The 22,953-nt window shown below is 37.1% G+C and overlaps 2 protein-coding genes and 1 long non-coding RNA gene across 4 annotated transcripts in view; 1 reads left to right on the top strand and 2 right to left on the bottom strand.

Moving 5' to 3' along the window:
* Positions 1-589, bottom strand: part of LOC136252722 (phosphatidylinositol phosphatase PTPRQ-like) — a 62,950-nt gene extending 62,361 nt beyond the window's left edge. Inside the window, exon 1 of the mRNA XM_066045290.1 lies at positions 211-589. Coding sequence (XP_065901362.1) covers positions 211-589 — 379 coding nt within the window. The remainder of the gene's footprint in view (positions 1-210) is intronic.
* Positions 1-19,489, bottom strand: part of LOC136252721 (phosphatidylinositol phosphatase PTPRQ-like) — a 55,768-nt gene extending 36,279 nt beyond the window's left edge. Inside the window, exons 1-2 of the mRNA XM_066045289.1 lie at positions 19,358-19,489; positions 211-579 (exon numbers count right to left, since the gene is read on the bottom strand). Of these exons, the coding sequence (XP_065901361.1) occupies positions 211-579; positions 19,358-19,460 (472 nt within the window). The 5' untranslated portion in view covers positions 19,461-19,489. The remainder of the gene's footprint in view (positions 1-210; positions 580-19,357) is intronic.
* On the top strand, positions 15,040-16,065 carry LOC136254653 (uncharacterized). Of its 2 annotated transcripts, XR_010700637.1 has the most exons (5): positions 15,040-15,129; positions 15,184-15,394; positions 15,447-15,606; positions 15,729-15,833; positions 15,884-16,065. It is a non-coding gene; the product is annotated as an uncharacterized lncRNA (long non-coding RNA). The 2 variants fall into 2 exon arrangements; XR_010700636.1 differs by having other exon boundaries at positions 15,729-16,065.
* Positions 19,490-22,953: the final 3,464 nt, after the last annotated feature.

Here is a 22,953-nt window from a genome sequence, read left to right as displayed (position 1 = left end):
GAAACTGTGTAGCAAATTTGGTTCCAAGCAGATAAGTGATCACCGAGATAAAAAGATGTGAAAATGACATTTTCGTTCTTCCTGTCAATATACTCACGGGTGTGACGCGCCGGCTTCTTGGGCCGCACGACACACTACCGTGTGTCTTGATACAGTACAATATGATTATTACATGGTATTTGGTAATAAAATTCATAAAAAGTTACTTACCTGCTTCGTCAGTCAGTACAGTAACACTATCACTAGGTTCACTTGGTGTTACAGTAACTGCTAACACATAAAATGTATAATTAGTGAAGGGATGCAGTCCTGATACTAACACAGTTACACCACTACTATTTGCCATTGCTTCCACTAATACAATGTCCATGTCACTACCACTATTACTACTGGACATCATTATAGCATCCTGTTGCAGTATCATCACACTGACATTCACTTTCAACTCAACACCACTGGTATATATTACTACAGTGTAATAGCGTAGCTTGCCATTAGTGACATTGGGAGGAATCCATCTGATTATTATTGTAGTAGAATCTGCTGCTGCAGCTGAAATGTTCTGAGGTGAGTCTGGTGCTATATGCATAAATAGATCATAATTATATAAATAATAAAAATTCTGTAAGGATAAATTACATAATTCATAGAAACACACCCAAAACACTGTGAATAAAATAAAGTAGGAATCCAAACTATAAAAAATAAGTAGTGAAGCAAGCGATGAATAGGCTTGTGCCTAATATACTGGCATAATTTGAGAATAATACGTCACCAATTTCGTGAGAATAATTCCAGAATAATAGGATGGTTAAAGGCATAATTTTTGAATTATCAGATGTCCACGGGAATAATCGATGGAATTAAGGGGCATGTCTATTCTTGATTAGCTAGAAGAAACAGTTAAGCTACTAAGAGTGATATATAGCTGACATTATTACATAAGGCCACTACAATGAGATAATCTCATCTACTTCTCATAGAGTAACACATGCGGGCGGGCGGGTTATCTCATTATCTCATTATTGCTCAAGCTATAGTTATAAATTTCAGGATGTATATATTTGTACAAAACGAATAAAATAATAATAATAATCCTTTTTTTAGGTTATTAGTAAGATGCACACCAAGCACTGGTGCACACTGATGGTAAAACTCCGAGTTCACATAAACTTCAACTTCAGTAACAAAGCTTTCAAGTTGTTTATGAGAGTTCCACCATATTCTTGTACAGCAGCAGCAGCAGCAGCAGCAGCAGCAGCAGCAGCAGCAGCAGCAGCAAACATCAGCAGTGTTAGCATGTGTGGGCTGGTCAGTCTTATTAGGAGCTGTGCAAGCTTGTAGCAGAAGTAGCAACACTAAAGCTACTATGAATCTTAGATATCATGGCCCATAGGGCATGCAGGTCACTGTACCAATGCTAGTGTACAATCTAATGTACACTGTAATTACCACTAACTGTTGATACTTTGGTGGTTTTTGATGCTCCAGAAAGCACTCTAATCAACACAGAAGTAAACAAAAAAAGCTTATAAATAGTGTCTGTATCTCAATGGAATTGCAGGTTTTCCATGCAAATAGTGCTTTTCTACATAATAAACCCACTACCACAACACTAAAAAAAGCCATGCTGCAATCTTGTGCGATAATCAGTGTGCAAGGGCAAAAGAAAATTTTGGTTCGGGCGGTTTATGAAAACCACGTTATTTCATTGTAATGGCCTAATCAAAAACTGCCAAGCTGTAAAAAAAAAGGGTGCTGCCTTCAAAAAAGCCAGGGTGAAGAAGATGTGAAATTCAAGGTGGTGGCCAAGAAATGGGCGTGATGGTAGGTTAATGACAAAAATTTAATAACGACAATTCAGGTGAATTTGTATTAGGAGAAAGCAACGCAAATTCACCTGAATTTGTCGTTATTAAATTTTTTGCCATTAACCTACCATCACAGCCATTTTTTAACTGCCACCTTGGATTTCACATCTTTTTTCACCAAGGCTTTTTTTGAGGCCATATACTTTTTTACAGCTTAGCTGTTTTTGATCAGATATCACTTCTTTTGTAATTTCATACCTAAAGCCAGCCAATATGGCCAGCTTTGGGTATTACTTTTAACATGCCCTTTTCATTTCTATAGGAATTGGGTATGATGAAGAATCTTTAAAATTGTTTGCATGTATACATTTAACAATGCTATTCAGTAATTATTACAATATTGTGTTAATCTAATATAGGTTTAATACAGAACATAGTTGAATGCTTAAATGTAGTAATCTATTTATTAGCTGACTGCTTTATTAGGGTGACTGCTCTACTAGAGTATCTCGATCATGCACTTGCTACACTGAGTTGGATTTCATGTTATAACTCTGTTGCTTTAAGTCTGATTCTTCTACACCATTGCAGGTCCTTTCTAAGATGAATATTCCACCTGTACACCAATTTTCAAATGGTTCCCCTGAACGATTTTTCCAGTAGGCGTGGCAAGTTAACATTTTTTTGTTAGCCAATCTCGATCACGTAATTATTACACACTGTTGGTTTTTTGCTGTATCTGGTTTTAACTCGATTACTTTAAAACCACAAAAGGTTTGAGGTTCAATAGTTAACCTATTCACGTACTGATTTTCAGCTTCTTCCCATAAGCAGTTTACCCTGTAGGCATGACAACATATAGAGTTCTTCCATCTCCATAGCAATGCAAACAATCCACCATATTCCTGAACAACGTGTTTAGATATGGCGACAATTTCGACTGCGAAGTTGAGTGAATATACTGAGGGACTTGTAGTTTCCAACAAATGAAGGTACTTAGAGAAGACCAGAGACATTGGAGACCCTTACTGCTTTGAATCCAGCTCATTTAAGGTTGATGTCTTGCCACCTGTGAGAAGTACCGACATTTTCAACTACTTCGTGCTGACTACAAGTTTCTGTACTGGGGGCGATTCAAGGCGTACAAGAGTATGGATTCTTTTAAGTATTTTGCCAGTGGATTTTGCAGCCAAGTTCAAAGCAGAATAGTGGCAAACTACTTTGTTGTAGTGGGCAAGGTAAATGTTGCTGTTGCAGACTATAATCACAAATAAAGGCTCTGGAGTGGACTGTCATGACAAATAAAAGGCTCAGTATAGTATGCTTTAGTTTAGTATAAATCATGCTAGTGTCGCTGTTTTTTTATGCATGCATCTGTGATTAACCGCTGATAATTTTCTGTAGGTAAAGCATTCACAGAGAGCAAATGATTCTCCATTGAATGTTTGGGTGAAAACTGACATGGATGGTGTTGTGATATGTGCCCACTGTACCTGCATGGGAGATCTTGGAGAGGTGTGCTCACATGTTGGTGCTATCCTATTTTATATTGATGCGGCATATTGTTTAAAAACTTGTATGGAAATTCCATGTGCAAGGAATATGCCACCTAGCATCAACAGCATTCCTTATGCAAAGGTTGCTGACATAGATTTTTCGAAACCAAAATCTATCATTATGCCAGTGAAGTGAGGTGCACATTGCAACAATGATCATGAAATGTTGACAGATCCTGCTGAGATTGAAGCTACCAGTGATTTCCCTTGTTCAAGTGGCCGAAGCACAGTTGGGAGTCTCAATTCTAATATGGTGCCAACAACTGAGAATGAAGCTACTTTATTCTTTAATAATACCATACAGCATAATCCAGCTGTTTTATCTTTGCTATCTCCACACTGCGATTCTATTATACCAAATGGGCCAGATGATGTAGTGTCATTTGATACTCTGGGATTAAATAGTCTATATAAACCAGAAAATGAAGAGCTGACCTACAAAGAGTTGCTGGATGTGGGAGAAGACATAGTCTTTGAATTAACTAGAGATCAGATTCTTGTAATTGAACAACACATCAGGGCACAACATGGCTGTGATTTATGGTTCAAGCACAAGGCTGGATGGATCACTACTTCCAAAATGAAAGCAGTATGCCACACTGACCCAGCTTCACCATCAATGAGCAAATAACGTAAGTCTGCTATCACTGAAATGGAGAAACAACATACCAAGTTTGAGGCATTTTGTGTGGGCTTAGTATCCATTTATTGCGGCAACTCCTGATGGCCTTCGACAATGTGCCTGTTGTGGAGATGGTGTAGTAGAGATAAAATGCCCATATTGCACAAAGGATTCAGATACTGAGTTGGCTACCTTTATTGAAGAAGGAATACTACCATCAACACATCAGTACTACTACCAGATTCAAACTCAAATGCTGGCTTGTCATGTTGAGTTTGCTGGCTTTGTTGTTTGCACTTTCCCTAATTAGAAGCCATCCTTGTTTGTGACACGGATTGATATTGATATTGAGTTTATGTCAAGACGTATTGATGAGTCTAGTGATTTCTATAGAGTTGCTATCCTACTAGAACTGTTAGGGGGATGGTTCACAAGGAGTGTTGTGATGCCTGATAGTGCTATAGATGGTAGGGACACTCACCACTATTGTAAAGAAGAGATAGGAGGTGAAATGGTACACTATGATAATGATGAGTGCCCATATGGGGAGTGGTTTCATCTAAGTTGTCTTTTCCTTAAGAAAGCCCCTCGTACCAAAACATGGTACTGTCCTGAATGTCGTAAGGAATTTAAGAAGACTAAAAACTTCTAACATCTATGACATTATAAAACACATACTATTATGTAAAGGGTACAACAGATACACGTAAATTATTTTATGCACTACATACTTGTACAATTTTGTCCAGAACAGGTATATCATTAAACTGGTCCTTTTTCATAATTATACTGAATAGCAGTGTTGGGAGTAACGTGTTACTTATGTAACGCGTTACGTAAATTACTTTTGTGGTACCTAAGTAATATAACGAAATACGCTATAAAAACAGGTAATATAACTCAAGTTACTTTACTTACAAATGTAACGTGTTATCTAAGTAATATAGTTACCGTAACAAATCTAATATTACGTAATATTATTACTACAAATAACGAAGTTACTAATCTCGTTAGTAATCCACTGAGTAACGCCTAGACACAACGAAGTAATGAAGCCTACTGAATGAAGCTTATTCACCAGCTCCTTACTTATAACCAAGATTTGCACATTGTCCAACAATGCAATCATGTCACGTGATAAGGTGGTAGTTTCACACGTGACAGCTTAAGGCTGTAGACACAAAGTAATATAATATGTAATATTATTACAATTACTTTATTTTATGGGTAATATGTAACTGTAACTAAATAGTTCAGTTGCAAGTAATATGTAATATGTAACTAATTACTTTAAAAAGTAACTTTCCCAACACTCCTGAATAGGTAGCACACTTGACAAAATTGAAAAGCACTGCCTTGTGGCACCAATTACCTGTTCAACATGGATTCGTAGGTTAGCAAGTTTTCTTGTTTTTTTCTACATCAACAGGGGATAACTGCGACAGTCCCTTCATAAAAGCAGGAATTTCTAGGCTTGCTTGCATCAATCCAACCTCTTCGTCAATGTCAAATCCTCGGTCTGCTAGTAAAAGATCACCCGGCAACAGCTTTTTCAGGATTCCACTTTCACAGGTCAAATGCTTGTCACTTACTCGGCCACCATAACTATCGGATACAAATGTGGTTACTCCTTGTGGAGACATTGCTAGAAGGATCTTCACTGTATTTGATTGCTTATATTGTGACCAAGTTGCACTTTTAGCCACAAGATTTGATGGCTTTTCTATTTTTATTTCATAGCAATCTATGATTAGTCCGGTAGATACAACTGAAAAAAGGGGTGAACCTGGAAAAACTTCGAAGAAAGCTGATTTTGGTATCGTTAGAAAGAAATTTTTTCATAGAATAATAACATATCCAAAATCCTCTAAAATCCACCTTAGGGAATAGTTTTATGGCCAATTTAGCATTGAGTCATATGTGACTGGATTCAGGAAAGTGATCTTCCACACATATCCAATTATACCAACTTTGACAACTCATAACTTCAGATTGAAAAATGGTATTGACTTGACATTTGATCAGTAGTCAGCACCAGCATCACTTATTAGGTGGAGAAAATTTCAGATTGATATTCAACTTGAATACTAAGTTGTGGTTTCTCAATCAGATGCATTTGCAAATCCATTTTTGCAAATCTGGTTATTTGTGACCAACAAAAATATGTTATCCTTAAATTATTTTTTCATAAGAAACAGTTTCCTTAGCACTTCTGCAACTCTCCCTCCTCCACATTTTCCAACACACTAATAATCCATGTTTGCAACAAGAGCATAATATTGCTACTACATAGATTTGCAGTGGAAAGCTGGAATTTATATTGTACAAAATTAATTATACGATCTATGGGACTGGTCCCATGTCTATCATCATCAGTTGCAGCCTTAAACCTTCTAGTTTCCAGCCCCATATTAAGTTCCCTCCATTGAATAACTTCTTACATCAGCTAAAACCATTGATCCTGAAAACTCCATCCAACTGCAAGGGTTAGCACACTTTCACAGCTCACATGTGTAATAACTTTCTGATGCCACCATTTCCATGTACTTTGTTTTGTATACCTGAGACTCCTCAATGAATCAGACCGATTCCCATCAAACTCCAACTTTTTCAACATGTGCAATTGTTGCATTATACAATCCATCATTAACTTTTCAATCATTTGCACATGCTGATTAGGCCAACTTTACTTATTCAAATGTTGCGGACATTGTATCACAACCACCCCAGGCATGTGAAAAGAGGACCTACATATGTGCCCAATAACATCATCATTTTTCTAAATCTTCAAATGTTTTACAACCTCTGAATGAAAAGAGATTTGTACTTGTCATGTTCTGCTTCCAGCATGCACCAGTAGCACAAGAACTTCATTGTTGTCATCAGCTACAACATTCACTCTACTTCCTTCAATTGCAAAATTGAAGTGCGCATTGGACCATGAGTATGTCAGAATCTCCATGTGTGCAATCAGTGTGTAGGGCTGTCAGCATCCCCAGGTATGTTATGGTATGTGCAGGTGCAGATATTCAGTCAAGTGAATCTATGGAAGCATACAAAAGTCAGGAAGTTTTCTTGTAAATGAAAAGAGCAAACATCAATTGATTGTCCAATATCTGAGAGATGATGGCTAGCTTGTGCATCAGAGTAATTTGGATACTGACACACTGATTGTTCAATGTGCACTTCAATTTGCAATTGAAGGAAGTAAAGTGTGTTGTAGCTGATGACACTGATGTTATTGTCCTCCTGCATGGTGCACCAGAACATAGCAAGTATGTATTTTCTTTCAGAGGTTGTGAAACATTTGGACATTGGAAAATTGATGACATTATTGGGTACATAGGTCCTATTGTAATGCCATAATTACATCTTCTCTTTTCGCATGCTTGCATGGAGTGGCTGTGATACAACATCTGCGACATTTGAACAGGGTAAAGTTGGCTTAATCAAGAAGAAAATGATGTGCAAATGATTACAAGAGCAACACACTTTCACAACTTGTATGTGCATCTACAAGTTATTCATTAGAAGGAACTTAATGACTAACTTGATCCATTACCATATATGGAGCTGGAAACTAGAAGGATCGAGGCTGTATGCAACTGATGATAACAGACATGGGACTAGCACCAGACGTCTTAACTTAAATTTGTACAATATAAATGCAAGCTTTCTACTGCAAATCCATGTGGTAGCAACATTATGTTCTCAGTGTAATCATGAATTAAAGTATGTTGCAGCATGTGGCAGTTGCAGGGGAGCGAGTTGCAGAAGTGCTGAGGAAACTGTTTACACTAATCGTGACAAATATATTTGTTCAGAACTTACATGATAGGCACCTTTTTTATTTCTATAACCAGTCTTATTCTTATTTCATACAGCTAATTTTGATTGTAATGAATTTCTTATGAGAAAATATGCATTTTTGTTAGTCATAAATGACCAGATTTGCAAAAATAGGTCTACCAAATGCATTTAATAAAGAAACCACACCTTAGTGTACAAGGTGAATATCAACCTGAACTTTTCTGCAAGTAATAAGTGATGCTGGTGCACACTACAGATCAAATTTCAAGTCAATACCATTTTCCAATCTGAAGTTATGAGTTGTCAAAGTTGGTAAATTGGATATGTGTGGAAGATCCACTTTCCTGAATCCAGTCACATATGCCTCAATACTAAATTGGCCATAAAACATTTTCCTTAAGGTGGATTTTAGAGGATTTTGGATATGTTATTCTATGAAACATTTACTTTCTAATGATACCAAAATCAGCTTTCATCTAATTTTTTCCGGGTCCAACCTTAAATGTACCAGACTAGATGTCAACCACTTTAACTCCATAAACAGCACGAAAACAGAGAGGCATGGTTTTCCTAAGGTTATCACACTCTGGCCACATTATCAAGAACTTCAATCGAATGTATAACATCTGTAGCATTTCATGGTATCTTCGAGTCATGGTACTCAAAGGAACTTGTAATCGGTATGCCATATCTTGGAGCCCCAAATTCAGTCTCAACTTCATCATTACTGCAATAAATGATTTCCAATAATATTCTCTCTTAGTACCAGGAAATGGTACAACAAGCTTAAAAACTTCCCTCAGCAGTTCTCCATTTGGCAAGCCAGTATAATATTTCACTTTTTCATCATCGCTAGTAAAATCATCTTCACCAAAAAAATCAACCACAAGATTACCAGTATGTTTAGTCTGTGTTTCTTTATCCCACAGGCCATCATCCCACTCTTGATTATCAATCACAGCAGCAATTTCCTCAGCAATTGCATCATCCTGTCTATCCTGCTCAACCTCTTCTCTCCTTCTCTTCCTATTTTCTGCTCTCTGATCCCACTCTTGCACACTCTCACTTCTCTCTGGCCCCAGTTTGTTGTAACTAAGGTTTATGGAAGGGGCCCAATCCACATCATTCTTGCACATGTGATATGCAGGTTTGGCTACCAGGTAAAACACATGGTAGTAACACAACTGCATGGCTCAGTACAAATTAGTTCTATCTATGCTACAATAACATTATACCTTTCTTGAAATGTTTCTCACAGACCACAAGGTTTTCAAGCTTAGTACCAACTAAATCATCTCGGAAAATAGCCTTCAACCATGCACAATGCTGCTCAGTTGTAATATTGAGCATCTTGTCACGAACAATTGTAGGAAAGCTAAAAAAGCTCACTTTATCTCTGCCACTCTTTTTTTGATTGTCACTTCGGTTGGAACAGCCAATAACAGCATACTGTACCATAATGCTCGAGAATATTCCACAAATTCACTACAACTAGTCACACGAAAGCATTAGAAATACAACTGGTTGTTCAGGAGCATGGCGGATTGTTTGTGTTGCTATGGAGATGGAAGAACTCTATTGGTGTAATTTTTTGTGAATAATCGCTAATAACTCCTTGATGACTGTTTATCCTATTCTAACCAAATGTGGTACCAAGATTCACCTTTATGCCCCCCTTCTGTGTGCTAAATTTCAAGGGAATTGGATATGAAGTTCGCATTTTATGGCAGTTTTTGTAAGTGTGCGAAAAGACGGAGAAGAAAAGAAACAAAGAAACTAAGCCAATTTTTGAAGTCACATATCTCGGGAAAGCTTGAAGTGATTTCGCTCAAATTTGATATGTGGAGTACTGACGTTGGCGGGTATGTCCCCAGTAAAAATTGTCTTGTTTCGTAAAGGAAATACAGAGCTACAGAGGTGCGAAAATCGTGTTTTCTTTCTTCTTGTCATTATACTCATGGGTGTTGCGTACTGGCTTCTTGGCCACACTTTTTTAATAGTCAGTATAAATAGAGCAAAAAAGGCGGCCAAATTACCAGCCAATTAGAGTTAAAAGAAATTACTTTACGATGCAGCAAAAGTGAATATAGAACACAGCTGAATTATAAAGGTTCAGTGTTAAATTTTTGAATTAGTTGTATATGACCATTCATTCTTGGCCGCTTCAGATATCAGCCATTTCAGTTGCCAGTTACTTTCATGTACACACCTGTTTTATAGCCAAGGTGTTCTTGCATGGATTAAAATTTAGTAATGGTATTCTTGGCCGCTTCAGATATCAGCTCATTAAGTTACCAGTTACTTTTCACTTCAGCTGAGCTGTTTTTTCTTTTTGTTTTTTTACATTGGGTTCCAGGTACTTGTAGTTTCTTGGGCACACCTTTTTTACAGTGAAGGTGTTTTTGGTAGGGACCCGCCGATTATGCTCATAATTTTACCTATTATGCTATGCTGCACTGCTCAAAAATTCACCTATTATGCTTAAATTAATGCTCAATATTTACCTATTATGCTCGATTATGCTCAATGTTCATGCCTTAGTTCATATGTTTTGCTACTAGTTTAACACTGTATAGAAAGAAAAAAATGAGTGGCTGGAACACAAATAATAAATTCTTGCTGCATGTAAGAGAAAATATCGTTATACTCTAATAGAACAGTCAGTTTGATGATTGTTCTATTAGAGTTACTGACTGCTCTATTACAGTATATCGATCTTATTTTGCAATTGTTAATTTTCCAGCAAGAATTTATACTATCGTACAACTATTTAACCTGTTATGCTGGCATTATGCTCAATGCTTTTAGGTACCTATTATGCTCAAAATTATGCCAGCATAATCGGCGGGTCCCTAGTTTTTGGGGTGGATATCACTCATTTTTGTCAGTGATAGACTCTACATTTGGTTTAAAAGGTATTTTTTTGGAAATGAACAATTAACATTAATGCAGAATATTATCTTGGAGAGTCAGTAAAATCCATACATAATAATGATTGTTTCATAACACCGTAAATTCGGAAGTATGAATTTACGGTGTAGTATGACTGTTCTATTAGAGTAAATCTATCTTTACTGCCTGCATGTGACGAATATATCTCATATTTGTGCATGTTAAATGCTTCAGACACCTAATTAAACTTACAAGTGCCTAATTAGTTCACAGTTGCTACACAGCTATAAATACATTTGTAATTGTTATCATCATAATCATTTATCATGTTATAACCATTTTTTAATATTTTGGTCACAACTTCAGGATTAGAGCAGCAGAGAAAGGAATAGAGGACTCAACCATCAAGACTTGTATATGGGAGATGGAACAGTATTGCGATGGACAATGCCAGTACTAACCCCTCAAGGGTGTTGCAGTACAGTATAGATGCAAGACCAGAGCCTCGATCGTCACCTTTTGATTATGGTCACAACTTCAGGATTGGAGCAGCAGAGAAAGGAATGGAGGACACAATCATCAAGACTCGGGGAGATGGAATAATAGTATTGCCATGGACAATGCCAGCACTAACCCCTCAAGGATGTCAAGTGCAGTATCGATACAACCACTCCAACCAGTGCATAAGACCAGAGCCTCGATCATCACCTTTTGACTGAAATTTTTATATTGATGAAGCAATTAAAACAAAAAAGTTGTAGTACTTATACTTTCCTGAGGGAGCATGCCCCCAGAGTCCCAGACTCCCTTGCCTGTTCAGCAGAATAATAGGACTGAGCCTTACTACCACTTTCACCTTTATTCTTGGCCCGGATGTACATATCAGCAACATGATACAGTAGCTGTAGATAATGCCCCTAGGCAGAGCTATAGGGGTGGGATTTTTTCCCTACTATCACACTAGTTCTTCTCGCAGTTCTTTCCCTGGCCATCATCAACTGCAGTCAAAACATTAGTCTCGTCCCCCAGTTCCTTACTCAAGCATGCTTATCACACAAAAATAACTTAGTTTAGCAGTGCACAAACAATTATTGACAGCTTATACTATATTAAAGTACACTTACCGCATTGTTGAACCATGTATACCACCAGAATCCACCGGATTGACAACTAACACGTGATCTATTCAGGTGAAATCTCGTGGAAAGTCCCTAATTACCTTAAGCGGACACTCGTGATGCGTGGTTTTAAATTGAATGGTTTAAGAATGTAACTGGATGGCGAGGCGTACTTTAATCGGCTCAACTTTAATGAGAAACTCGAACCCCTAGTGAGAAACTACGTCGCTTGAGCAACGCTTGAAGAAGTAAGAGTCAAGAATACTGAGGTACTCTATGATATATGCCGGTCTTGAAGGCTAACGAAACGAGGAGTGAAGTTTGTGCAACATGTCACATCGCCACACACTGATTCACCGTGTTTGTGCGATAGGGTTTTTGGACCTGTCCACCAGATGTTGAAAGGAAATTCATTCCACCACATGTTGAAAGGAAATTCATTCCAACTTGTGAAGTTATTGATATACTCATTGTTGGGGTCCACGGGGACATCGATGATTATTTACCAGTCAGCTGTAAGTAATGTCACAACAGAAGGAAAGGAACCATTTCCATACCCCGGCTATGGCATACTGATTTTCCTGGTCAGTTTATGTACACTCAACCACAGAAATGTAGAACTTTGGTTGCAGGTGGAAAAACACCTTTTTACTCAGTTACAAGAGATTCACCCAGCTGGGATAAAATGTTGAAGTGAATGTCATTAGTACCAACTTGTTCATCAGGTATTGGACAATTTCAAGTGTCCAGATTATGCAGTTGTCCTCATGTTCAAGTTTACACGTTTGGACAAGTTCCACAACATCCTATAATCTATTACTATATCAGTGTGGAATAATTCTTATATAATATTTTTCATATTCCAGGCTTTAGGTGTATTGTATTTAACACCTGCTTGTTGGTTTTTGTAGGCCATCTGGTCATACTGGTTTATCCACTAGCAGTTGAATGTGATCATGGTACATATGTAAGTTGAGACCATGCAGGAACAAAGATACAGGTGTCATGAATTTCAGGTCAGTTGACATTCAGAGGAATCGTATTATTGCGATTGTTCTTTTTGTAGTTATCAACCACCCCAAAAACACCTTCGCTGTAAAAAAGGCGCGCCCAAGAAACTACAAGTACCTGGAACCCAATGTAAAAAAACGAAAAGAAAACAGCTCAGCTGAAGTGAAAAGTAACCGGTAACTTAAAGAGCTGATATCTGAAGCGGCCAAGAATACAATTACTAAAGTTTAATCCATGCAAGAACACCTTGGCTATAAAACAGGTGTGTACATGAAAGTAACTGGCAACTGAAATGGCTGATATCTTAAGCGGCCAAGAATGAATGGTCATATACAACTAATTCAAAAATTTAACACTGAACCTTTATAATTCGGCTGTGTTCTATATTCACTCTTGCTGCATCGTAAAGTAATTTCTTTTAACTCTAATTGGCTGGTAATTTGGCCGCCTTTTTTAATAGTCAGTATAATAGAGCAAAAAAAGGCAGCCAAATTACCAGCCAATTAGAGTTAAAAGAAATTACTTACGATGCAGCAAGAGTGAATATAGAACACAGCCGAATTATAAAGGTTCAGTGTTAAATTTTTGAATTAGTTGTATATGACCATTCATTCTTGGCCGCTTCAGATATCAGCCATTTCAGTTGCCAGTTACTTTCATGTACACACCTGTTTTATAGCCAAGGTGTTCTTGCATGGATTAAACTTTAGTAATTGTATTCTTGGCCGCTTCAGATATCAGCTCTTTAAGTTACCAGTTACTTTTCACTTCAGCTGAGCTGTTTTCTTTTCGTTTTTTTACATTGGGTTCCAGGTACTTGTAGTTTCTTGGGCGCGCCTTTTTTACAGCGAAGGTGTTTTGGGGTGGATATCACTCATTTTTGTCAGTGATAGACTCTACATTTGGTTTAAAAGGTAATTTTTTTGGAAATGAGCAATTAACATTAATGCAGAATATTATCTTGGAGAGTCAGTAAAATCCATACATAATAATGATTGTTTCATAACACCGTAAATTCGGAAGTATGAATTTACGGTGTAGTATGACTGTTCTATTAGAGTAAATCTATCTTTATGTGACGAATATATCTCATATCTGTGCATGTTAAATGCTTCAGACACCTAATTAAACTTGCAAGTGACTAATTAGTTTACAGTTGCTACACAGCTATAAATACATTTGTAATTGTTATCACCATAATCATTTATCATGTTATAACCATTTTTTATTATTTTAATCACAACTTCAGGATTAGAGCAGCAGAGAAAGGAATAGAGGACTCAACCATCAAGACTTGTATATGGGAGATGGAACAGTATTGCGATGGACAATGTCGGTACTAACCCCTCAAGGGTGTTGCAGTACAGTATAGATGCAAGACCAGAGCCTCGATCGTCACCTTTTGACTGTGGTCACAACTTCAGGATTGGAGCAGCAGAGAAAGGAATGGAGGACTCAATCATCAAGACTCGGGAAGATGGAATAGTATTGCCAAAGATAATGCCAGCACTAACCCCTCAAGGTTGCCACAGTGCAGTATCGATACAACCACTCCAACCAGTGCATAAGACCAGAGCCTCGATCATCACCTTTTGACTGAAATTTTTATCCTTGATGAAGCAATTAAAACAAAAAAGTTGTAGTACTTATACTTTCCTGAGGGAGCATGCCCCCAGAGTCCCAGACTCCCTTGCCTGTTCAACAGAATAATAGGATTGAGCCTTACTACCACTTTCACCTTTATTCTTGGCCCGGATGTACATATCGGCAACATAATACAGTAACTGTAGATAATGCCCCTAGGCAGAGCTATAGGGGTGGGAATTTTCCCTACTATCACACTATCACAGTAGTTCTTCTCGCAGTTCTTTGCCTGGCCATCATCAACTGCTGTCAAAACATTAGTCTCGTCCCCCAGACCCTTCCTCAAGCATACTTACCACACAAAAATAACTTAGTTTAGCAGTGCACAAACAATTATTGACAGCATATGTACACTTACCACATTGTTGAACCATGTATACCACCAGAATCCACCGGATTGACAACTAACACGTGATCTATTTAGGGGAAATCTCATGGAAAGTTCCTAATTACCTTAAGCGGACACTCGTTGATACGTGGTTTTAAATTGAATGGTTTAAGATGGTGAGGCGTACTTTAATCGGCTCGACTTTAATGAGAAACTCGAGTCCCTAGTGAGAAACTACATCGCTTGAGCAACGCTTGAAGAAGTAAGAGTCAAGAATACTGATCGAGGTACTCTATGATATATGTCGGTCTTGAATGCTAACGAAACGAGGAGTGAAGTTTGTGTAACGTGTCACATCGCCACACACTGATTCACTGTGTTTGTGCGATAGGGTTTATGGACCTGTCCACCAGATGCTGAAAGGAAATTCATTCCACCACATGTTGAAAGGAAATTCATTCCAACTTGTGAAGTTATTGATATACTCATTGTTGGGGTCCACGGGGACATCGATGATCATTTACCAGTCAGCTGTAAGTAATGTCACAACAGAAGGAAAGGAACCATTTCCATACCCCGGCTATGGCATACTGATTTTCCTGGTCAGTTTATGTACACTCAACCACAGATCGAAATGTAGAACTTTGGTTGCAGGTGGAAAATAAACACCTTTTTACTCAGTTACAAGAGATTCACCCAGCTGGGATAAAATGTTGAAGTGAATGTCATTAGTACTAACGTGTTCATCAGGTATTGGACAATTCCAAGTGTCCAGATTATGCAGTTGTCCTCTTGATCAAGTTTACACGTTTAGGCAAGTTCCACAACGTCCTATAATCTATTACTATATCAGTGTGGAATAATGCTTATATAATATTTTTCATATTCCAGGCTTTAGGTGTATTGTATTTAACGCCTGCTTGTTGGTTTTTGCAGGCCATCTGGTCATACTGGTTTATCCACTAGCAGTTGAATGTGATCATGGTACATATGTAAGTTGAGACCATGCAAGAACAAAGATACAGGTGTCATGAATTTCAGGTCAGTTAACGTTCAGAGGAATTGTATTATTGCAATTGTTCTTTTTGTAGTTATCAATTATCAGTGACCAGTTTGTGATAGCGTACTTTTGTTTGACCAATGACCTAATGTTCTGGTTTACATGCTTACCCAACAGTTATGTTACTCACTTAACCTGCATATGGGATATATATTTTTTAGTTCATTTTGATTATCCATCCTTTATTGGTACAGCCTGGCATATAGATTTTTTGCACATTCTCTTTTTAATTCAGTGCCTGCTGGATTGTTTCGTCAGATATCGAAACAGGTGTCTTTGGTGTTGCGACCGATGTTCCAGGTCAGTTTGCATGTGTGTTTAATTTAAGGTTGACTTCAGTGCCTGCTTATTCTTTTACATGTCTCAGTATCGAGTGTCATGAATTTCAGGTCAGTTGACGTACAGAAGAATTGTATTATTGCAATTGTTGTTTTTGTAGTTATCAATTATCACTGTATACTAGTGACATGGAGGATGTGAATTTGCAGGTCAGTCTACTCAGATGTATTGGGCATAGTGTTGATGGGTTCAAACGAATATCCAGTGTAGACTGTAGTGGCATCAAGGGTGTTAATTTCCAAGTCAGTTTACATGTTGTGATGTTAGTGATTTTTTCGTAGTACCCAGATGTTAAGTGTATTGTATTTAATGCCCATTTTAAATTATGGTATATCAGTGTGGGCAGTGCAACAGTAAGCCTTCTGTGTTGTAGTAACTATTTGTTTCATAATTATGTTGTTGTCCCGAATTGCACAATTTTTGGGCAACCAGTGTGAAGTCCAGTGGCACAAACATTATACTACTACCAAGTTGTGATAGTGTACTTTTGTTTGACTAATGTCCTAATGTTCAGGTTTGACATGCTTACCCAACAGTTATGTTATTCATTCATTTAGCCTGGGATATAATTTTTGTTCATTTTGATTATCCATGCTATTATTGATACAGCCCGGCATATTGATTTTTTGTACATTCTTTTTTAATTCAGTGCCTGCTGGATTGTGTCATCAGATATCGAAACAAGTGTTTTTGGTGTTGCGACCAATGTTCCAGGTCAGTTGCATGAGTGTTTAATTTAAGGTTAACTTCAGTGTCTGCTTATTCTTTTACAGGTCTCAGTATCGTCATGCTGACATACAAGAAATCATCACTATTGTTGGAACTATTTTTAGTCAAGTCTTGATGTGATGTTGATTAACGTTGTTACACATTGTTGTGTGTTTACCATATGGCAAGAAATTTTCATGGCCATCATGAAATTTGAATATTGTGTAAGTTGTGTGGAACAACCCCAACTCATACATGGTCACTGGCAAACCACGAACCACATTCGAGCCACAACACCACCAACCACATTCGAGCAATCCATTACAAAATTTTGTTGCACCATTTGTGTGTGCATAATACTTAATGAAAGCCACAACACAAGCTACATGGTACCAATGGCGGATCCAGGATGGGGCATTTGTGGCAAATTCCCTTCCCCCCCTCTCTACCTTGTGGAGGAGCCAGCCATGCTTCTGATTAAAACAGCTAGTAAATTTTATGTCAGGCCAACCGAGATCAGTTTAAAACTTATGAAAATATGCACATTTTACTAGCATTTATTACAAATTCACCTGAGACCAGAGCGAACGAAGTCAAACTAACAGTAAAATAGTCACCCAGCACCTTCGTGCGTACTAAGCGCCTCTAAAAATAATTATTGTGTTGCTGTTATTTAAGACATTCAGAGCCTTTTAAACAGTTTTAAGACTTCACAACCATCTAAAAAGGCCAAAATGGCAAATATCAACAGTGAAACACCACTAAGAGGTGATTATTTGCTGCTTAAAAAAGCAGCACTGAACTATAGAGAATATGGTTCTCCCCATGCATGCAACCACCTACAACTTACCCTGTTTGTGCCCCTCCCCTAGCCAGCTCCTGGATCCATCCCTGTGGTACACGCTACATAGAGGTGGTAACCCCTAAAGGCTTGTTACCTTTTGTATTCACCTTACCGGCCTTTGTGGTTAATCTATTAAAAATTACATGTAAATAGAGAATTTAAGAGTATGCTTAAAGCACCTTCGCTAGTGATTTTGTTCTTCACACCATAAGACAACTGGCGATTTATAAACGCTCGCATGGGGTGTGGCACTAAATGAAATTTAAAAGATTTCTGCTTAAAACACTATCCCTAGGGAACTTACGGTTCAGCACGCTGTCACAACTTGTTTATCAGGCATTAGAGTTTGTGTCCACGTCGTGTCTTTAAAAGTTATTGTAGGGATTAGAGGTTTGATTGAAGAAAATACGCATATAGGCAAACCAGGATTGGATAATGTCAGTGCTAGATGGACTATACAAACACGACTATGTTGACTGGTATAACGTGACAGTAGTTGTAACATAAGGTAGAGAAATAAGTGAAATACGCCTATTTTTTTATTTTGCAATGGTTACTTTTTTATTTTAGCGAGGTCGCAAGAAAACTATGATGACGACTCCTAAAGATTTTTTTATCACGTAACGCAATACAAATCTATTGAGAGATGTTGCATAATCTAGGCCTAATATTGCAAAACTGGCCCTACACGTAAATAACTCACAGTAGTGGCCGCGCGTATTTTAATTGGGCGTGCGCTTTGTAGTTCTGGCAGCGCGACTCACTACCGTGAGTCTTGATACCAGTGTATCTTCTTAAAGTCTTTGATCATTATCTTAGTATGTAGCTTCAACCATAGCTTTAATACACTAATAATTAAAAAAAATACTGAAGTCTGCAAATAGCTACTCCAAGTCTGTTGTAACTACTTATGGCTAGAAAAATTAATGATGTAAAAGAGGGAGCACTTCATTTGTGACCATTAATTAATTCTGACAAAATTACATGATCAGCATCTTGAAAAATAAGAGACTAGCTACAGAAACTAAATGAGAATTAGTTTGGAATAATAGGCTAGACACAAGAATAAAAAAAGAATAATAGGTGTGAAAATTTTGGGAAATTCTGGAAGGAATAATAGGTAAAATTTTGAGCACAATAGGCTAAAGCCTAGCGATGAATGATGGTATTACAGCATAGCTCTGTGAGAAAAGTCCTAGGTTGGCATGCTATAACAATTATGTCATACAATGCCAAACTAGGGATTTTCTTACTGAACTATACTGCAATACCATCATTCATGTCTTGTTTCACTACCTTTTATCACTTGGATCCCTACTTCATTTTTAGCAAACCCTTTGTGAAAAATAACAAAGAAAAAGTTTGGCCACGAATAGCTCAAGAATGGCTACAATAATTTAAACCATTATTTTATGAGCGGCGAGTGGCCTGTCCTATCTGTCTGCAAGCAGCGCCACTGCAGAATTGACATAATACTGAGAAAAAGGTAGTTATAGATAGTAGAATAAATTAGCTATCTCCTGTTCTACCAAATCCAATTATGGTAGGAATTTGTCTAATATCTGACCACTATCATAGCCATGGTAAGCACTTTGCCAAAACATTAATACTCACCATCCTCCGGTGTCATCACAGTAATGGAACGACTAAATGAACCCATTCCTACTACAGTAGCTGCTGCTATTCTAACAGTGTAGTTGTAACTAGGATGTAACATGTCAATCAGTTGTGTACGTCCTTCTGAAACCTTATATGTTCTGTTGAAATTCATTCCCATTTGTGAGATTACTGTTCCATTGTCTAAATATAGTATCTGGGTCTCCATGACAATCACATGATATTGAACAAGTAGTCCATTTCGTTCTTCTAGTGAAGGTGGTTCCCATGACAATGTGATTGTATGTGATGAATTAACCAACACACTGACATTCATTGGGACTTCAGTTGGGGCTGTGTGGAATAATTAACAATTGTAATACGTATATAAGCACTAACTGTATGCACAAACATAACAATATATAACTAATTAAGTTCCCAAAGCCCATAAATCAAACACTGCACTATGATGCTAAAGTATCATGCCCTTCCACACAGGTCTCTTGTAATAAAACATGATGTGAATGAAAAAGTAACTTATGCTTAATGGAACACTAGCTGCAATTATTGATGTGTAAAGAGTTATGAAACCAAAGTAAACATTCCCAATATACAAAATAATCATTTGTATTTAAATTAATGGAATTGTGAGGATGTGTGCCTTTAAAGAAAATGGTATTATGATTAGTGCTGAAATGATTATTCGGTTATTTGATTATTCGGTCTGTGTGACACTATTCGATTTGTTAACACTCTATTTGAATAATCGTTAGCACTTTGTACACTGTATTCAGATGGAAAAGCCAACCTTGAAACTTAAGATTGTGAATGATGTGATGTATCTATGCTGTAAAAATTCTATTTTAGAAAAAATACTGTAGAAATAGCACTTAGGCTTTAGCTACCTTTCTCCCTAACAAAAGGATTCAGTACTTATTCAATAGAAGTATAAGCTTAAAGAATAATCAAATATTCGGTCATTTTGTTCACAATTATTCGAATAGTAAAAATTGTTATTCATTTCAGCACTAATTATGACATGTGACTGGATTTGCATAAAGGTACATTTTTCACACACAAAATGTGACCCATTTTTTGAACTTCAAAGCTTCATAACCTTTTTTATTATTGCTTATAATTACATATAACTTTCCAATAGTGCAGCTAAAGTATTTGGCTGCATTTCGAAACTAAGAGCAAGTTAATCAGTAAAAAGAGTCAAGTGTTACGTTATTTTCTTTGCTGGCATGTAAAATGTGTGAAAAAGTACCTTTCGCAAATCCGGTCACATAATAATTATGGATTTTAAGGGGCAGTACTAAACAAATTGCTGACTGCTTTCTAGTTCCATAATAGAAGAACATTTACTCTATGCAACATCACTCCTTAATAACGAGTAAACTTATTAATTTAATAATGAAGTACAGATCCAAATAATAACCAGTTGGTGTTGTGCTACTTCTATAATTGAGCAGCTAGCTACAGACTCAACAATGTATGAATTTATGTTGCATACTGTACTATATTGTTATTTATTTTAACTAATAATTTTTATTTTATATAATAATGCATACAGAATTATCAAACAGTACGGTAGTACTGCTTAAGTAGAAATCCCCTCAAAAGTGACGTGCGCAGCCTAAAATTCCGCCTTTAAAATTATCCTAGAGATATCTTACATGATAAAAATTACCTTTATGGAATAATATTAGTCCATCTAACATTAAATACAGGAATAAAACAAGAAAACACTTGCAGACGACCAGATATAGAATTTTTAAAACATCATCGAAACTTAAATTTTCGTCTGCCAGCCAACCTGTCTGCCTGCCTGCCTGCCTGCCTGCCTGCCTGCCTGCCTGCCTGCCTGCCTGCCTGCCTGCCTGCCTGCCTGCCTGCCTGCCTGCCTGACCACAGTGGCAAGGCTGGAAGCTAAATGAAGCAGTGCACAGCCACCACAATAACAAACTCACATAAAAAGTGCTTTTTGGGGTTTTGAAGAAAGTGTGTCTTCTGCATCTTGTCTTTGCTTTTATCTTCCATAAGGCTAGTCATTAACTTCTTTATGTAAATGAAACCATATCGAGGTGTTATTTCCTATCAACACTTTCCTTAAGCAGCATATTTAGATGCCACAAACTTATTTGAAGCGCTTATGCACAGTAGATTACCATACCCATAATGATCTTGGTTGCTTAATAACAAACCAGTATGGAGACTAAACCTATTAACAAATGTATTTACCCATTAACAACAATCATACTCTCTTATTATTGGTCTAGCAACATTCATAATGCTAGCATAGTGAAAATGTAAAATAGTGACATGCCCCAAACTCAAGATACTCTTTTATTGCAGTCATCATATCAGAACAGTCACACGTGTATATGTAGCTGTATGCTAGACCTGCGCCTAATGTGCCGGCATAATTTTGAGAATAATTGGTCACCAATTTTGTGGGAATAATTCCAGAATAATAGGATTGTTACTGGAATAATTTTAGAACTATCGGACGTCCACGGGAATAATTGGTGGAATTAAGGGGCACGTCTCTTCTTGAGTAGCTAGAAGGAAAGTTAAGCCACTAAAAATGATGTATAGCTAACATTATTATAGGAGTGCTGCAAAGTGCTGGCTGAAAAACTTCTAAAAGATCGATATACTCTAATAGAACGCTCAATACTCTAATAGAGCAGTCAGGTAATTTTACGTTAACAAATTGCAGTCATTATCAGGGATTTAACTGCATGATTATCTACAATTCTGAAGCTTGTACATCTTACACTAGTGTATCCTCTTCAAGTCTTTGAGTATATTGATTGATATCATTATCTTAGTATATAGCTATAGCTACAGTTTAAACACACTAGCAGCCAATAATTGACAGCACTTGAATTATTACTACCAGTTGTATTATTATGAACTCTTGTTACTACACATAGCTTTTCTAAATTTCCTGTAACTACTTATATGGTTACAAAAATGTTGTGTAAGATGGAATGCTTCATATAATGGTTATTAATTAATTCTTGGAAAAACTCCTTATAAGCATCTTGAAAACTAAGCGACTAGCCAAAGAAACTGAGAATTATCATGGAATAATAGGCTAGATACAAGAATAAAAAAAGAATAATATGATAAAATTTTGAGTAATTCTCGAAAAAATAATAGGTAAATTTTTGAGCACATTAGGCTCAGGCCTACTGTATGCTATAACAAAAAAACCAAACAAACTAGCATATTAATTTAAAAATGAAGTACGTAGGGATCCAAGTGATAAAAAGTAATGAAGCAAGAGATGAAGGATGATCAAGACACACGGTAGTGTGTCGTGCGGCCCAAGAAGCCGGCGTACCACCCGTGAGTATATTAACAGGAAGAAAGAAAACGCAATTTTCACACCTATGTAGCTCTGTAATCCCTTATCCGAGTGGAACTAAATTTGCTACAGACGTGCCGGCCAGCTAGGGGAGTCTACACACCAAATTTGAGGAACATTGCTCCAGCCATTTCCGAGATACAAGCGAACAAAATTTCATTTTAATTTCTTCGTTTTTTTTATCTTCTTCATTTCACACACTTTGCAAAATCCGCCATAAAACATGAATTCGTGC

Source organism: Dysidea avara, chromosome 4 (genome assembly GCF_963678975.1).
Source record: "Dysidea avara chromosome 4, odDysAvar1.4, whole genome shotgun sequence".
Taxonomy (NCBI): domain Eukaryota; kingdom Metazoa; phylum Porifera; class Demospongiae; order Dictyoceratida; family Dysideidae; genus Dysidea; species Dysidea avara.
Note: the sequence above shows the minus strand (reverse complement) of the source record. Positions and strands in the feature narration are given on the sequence as shown.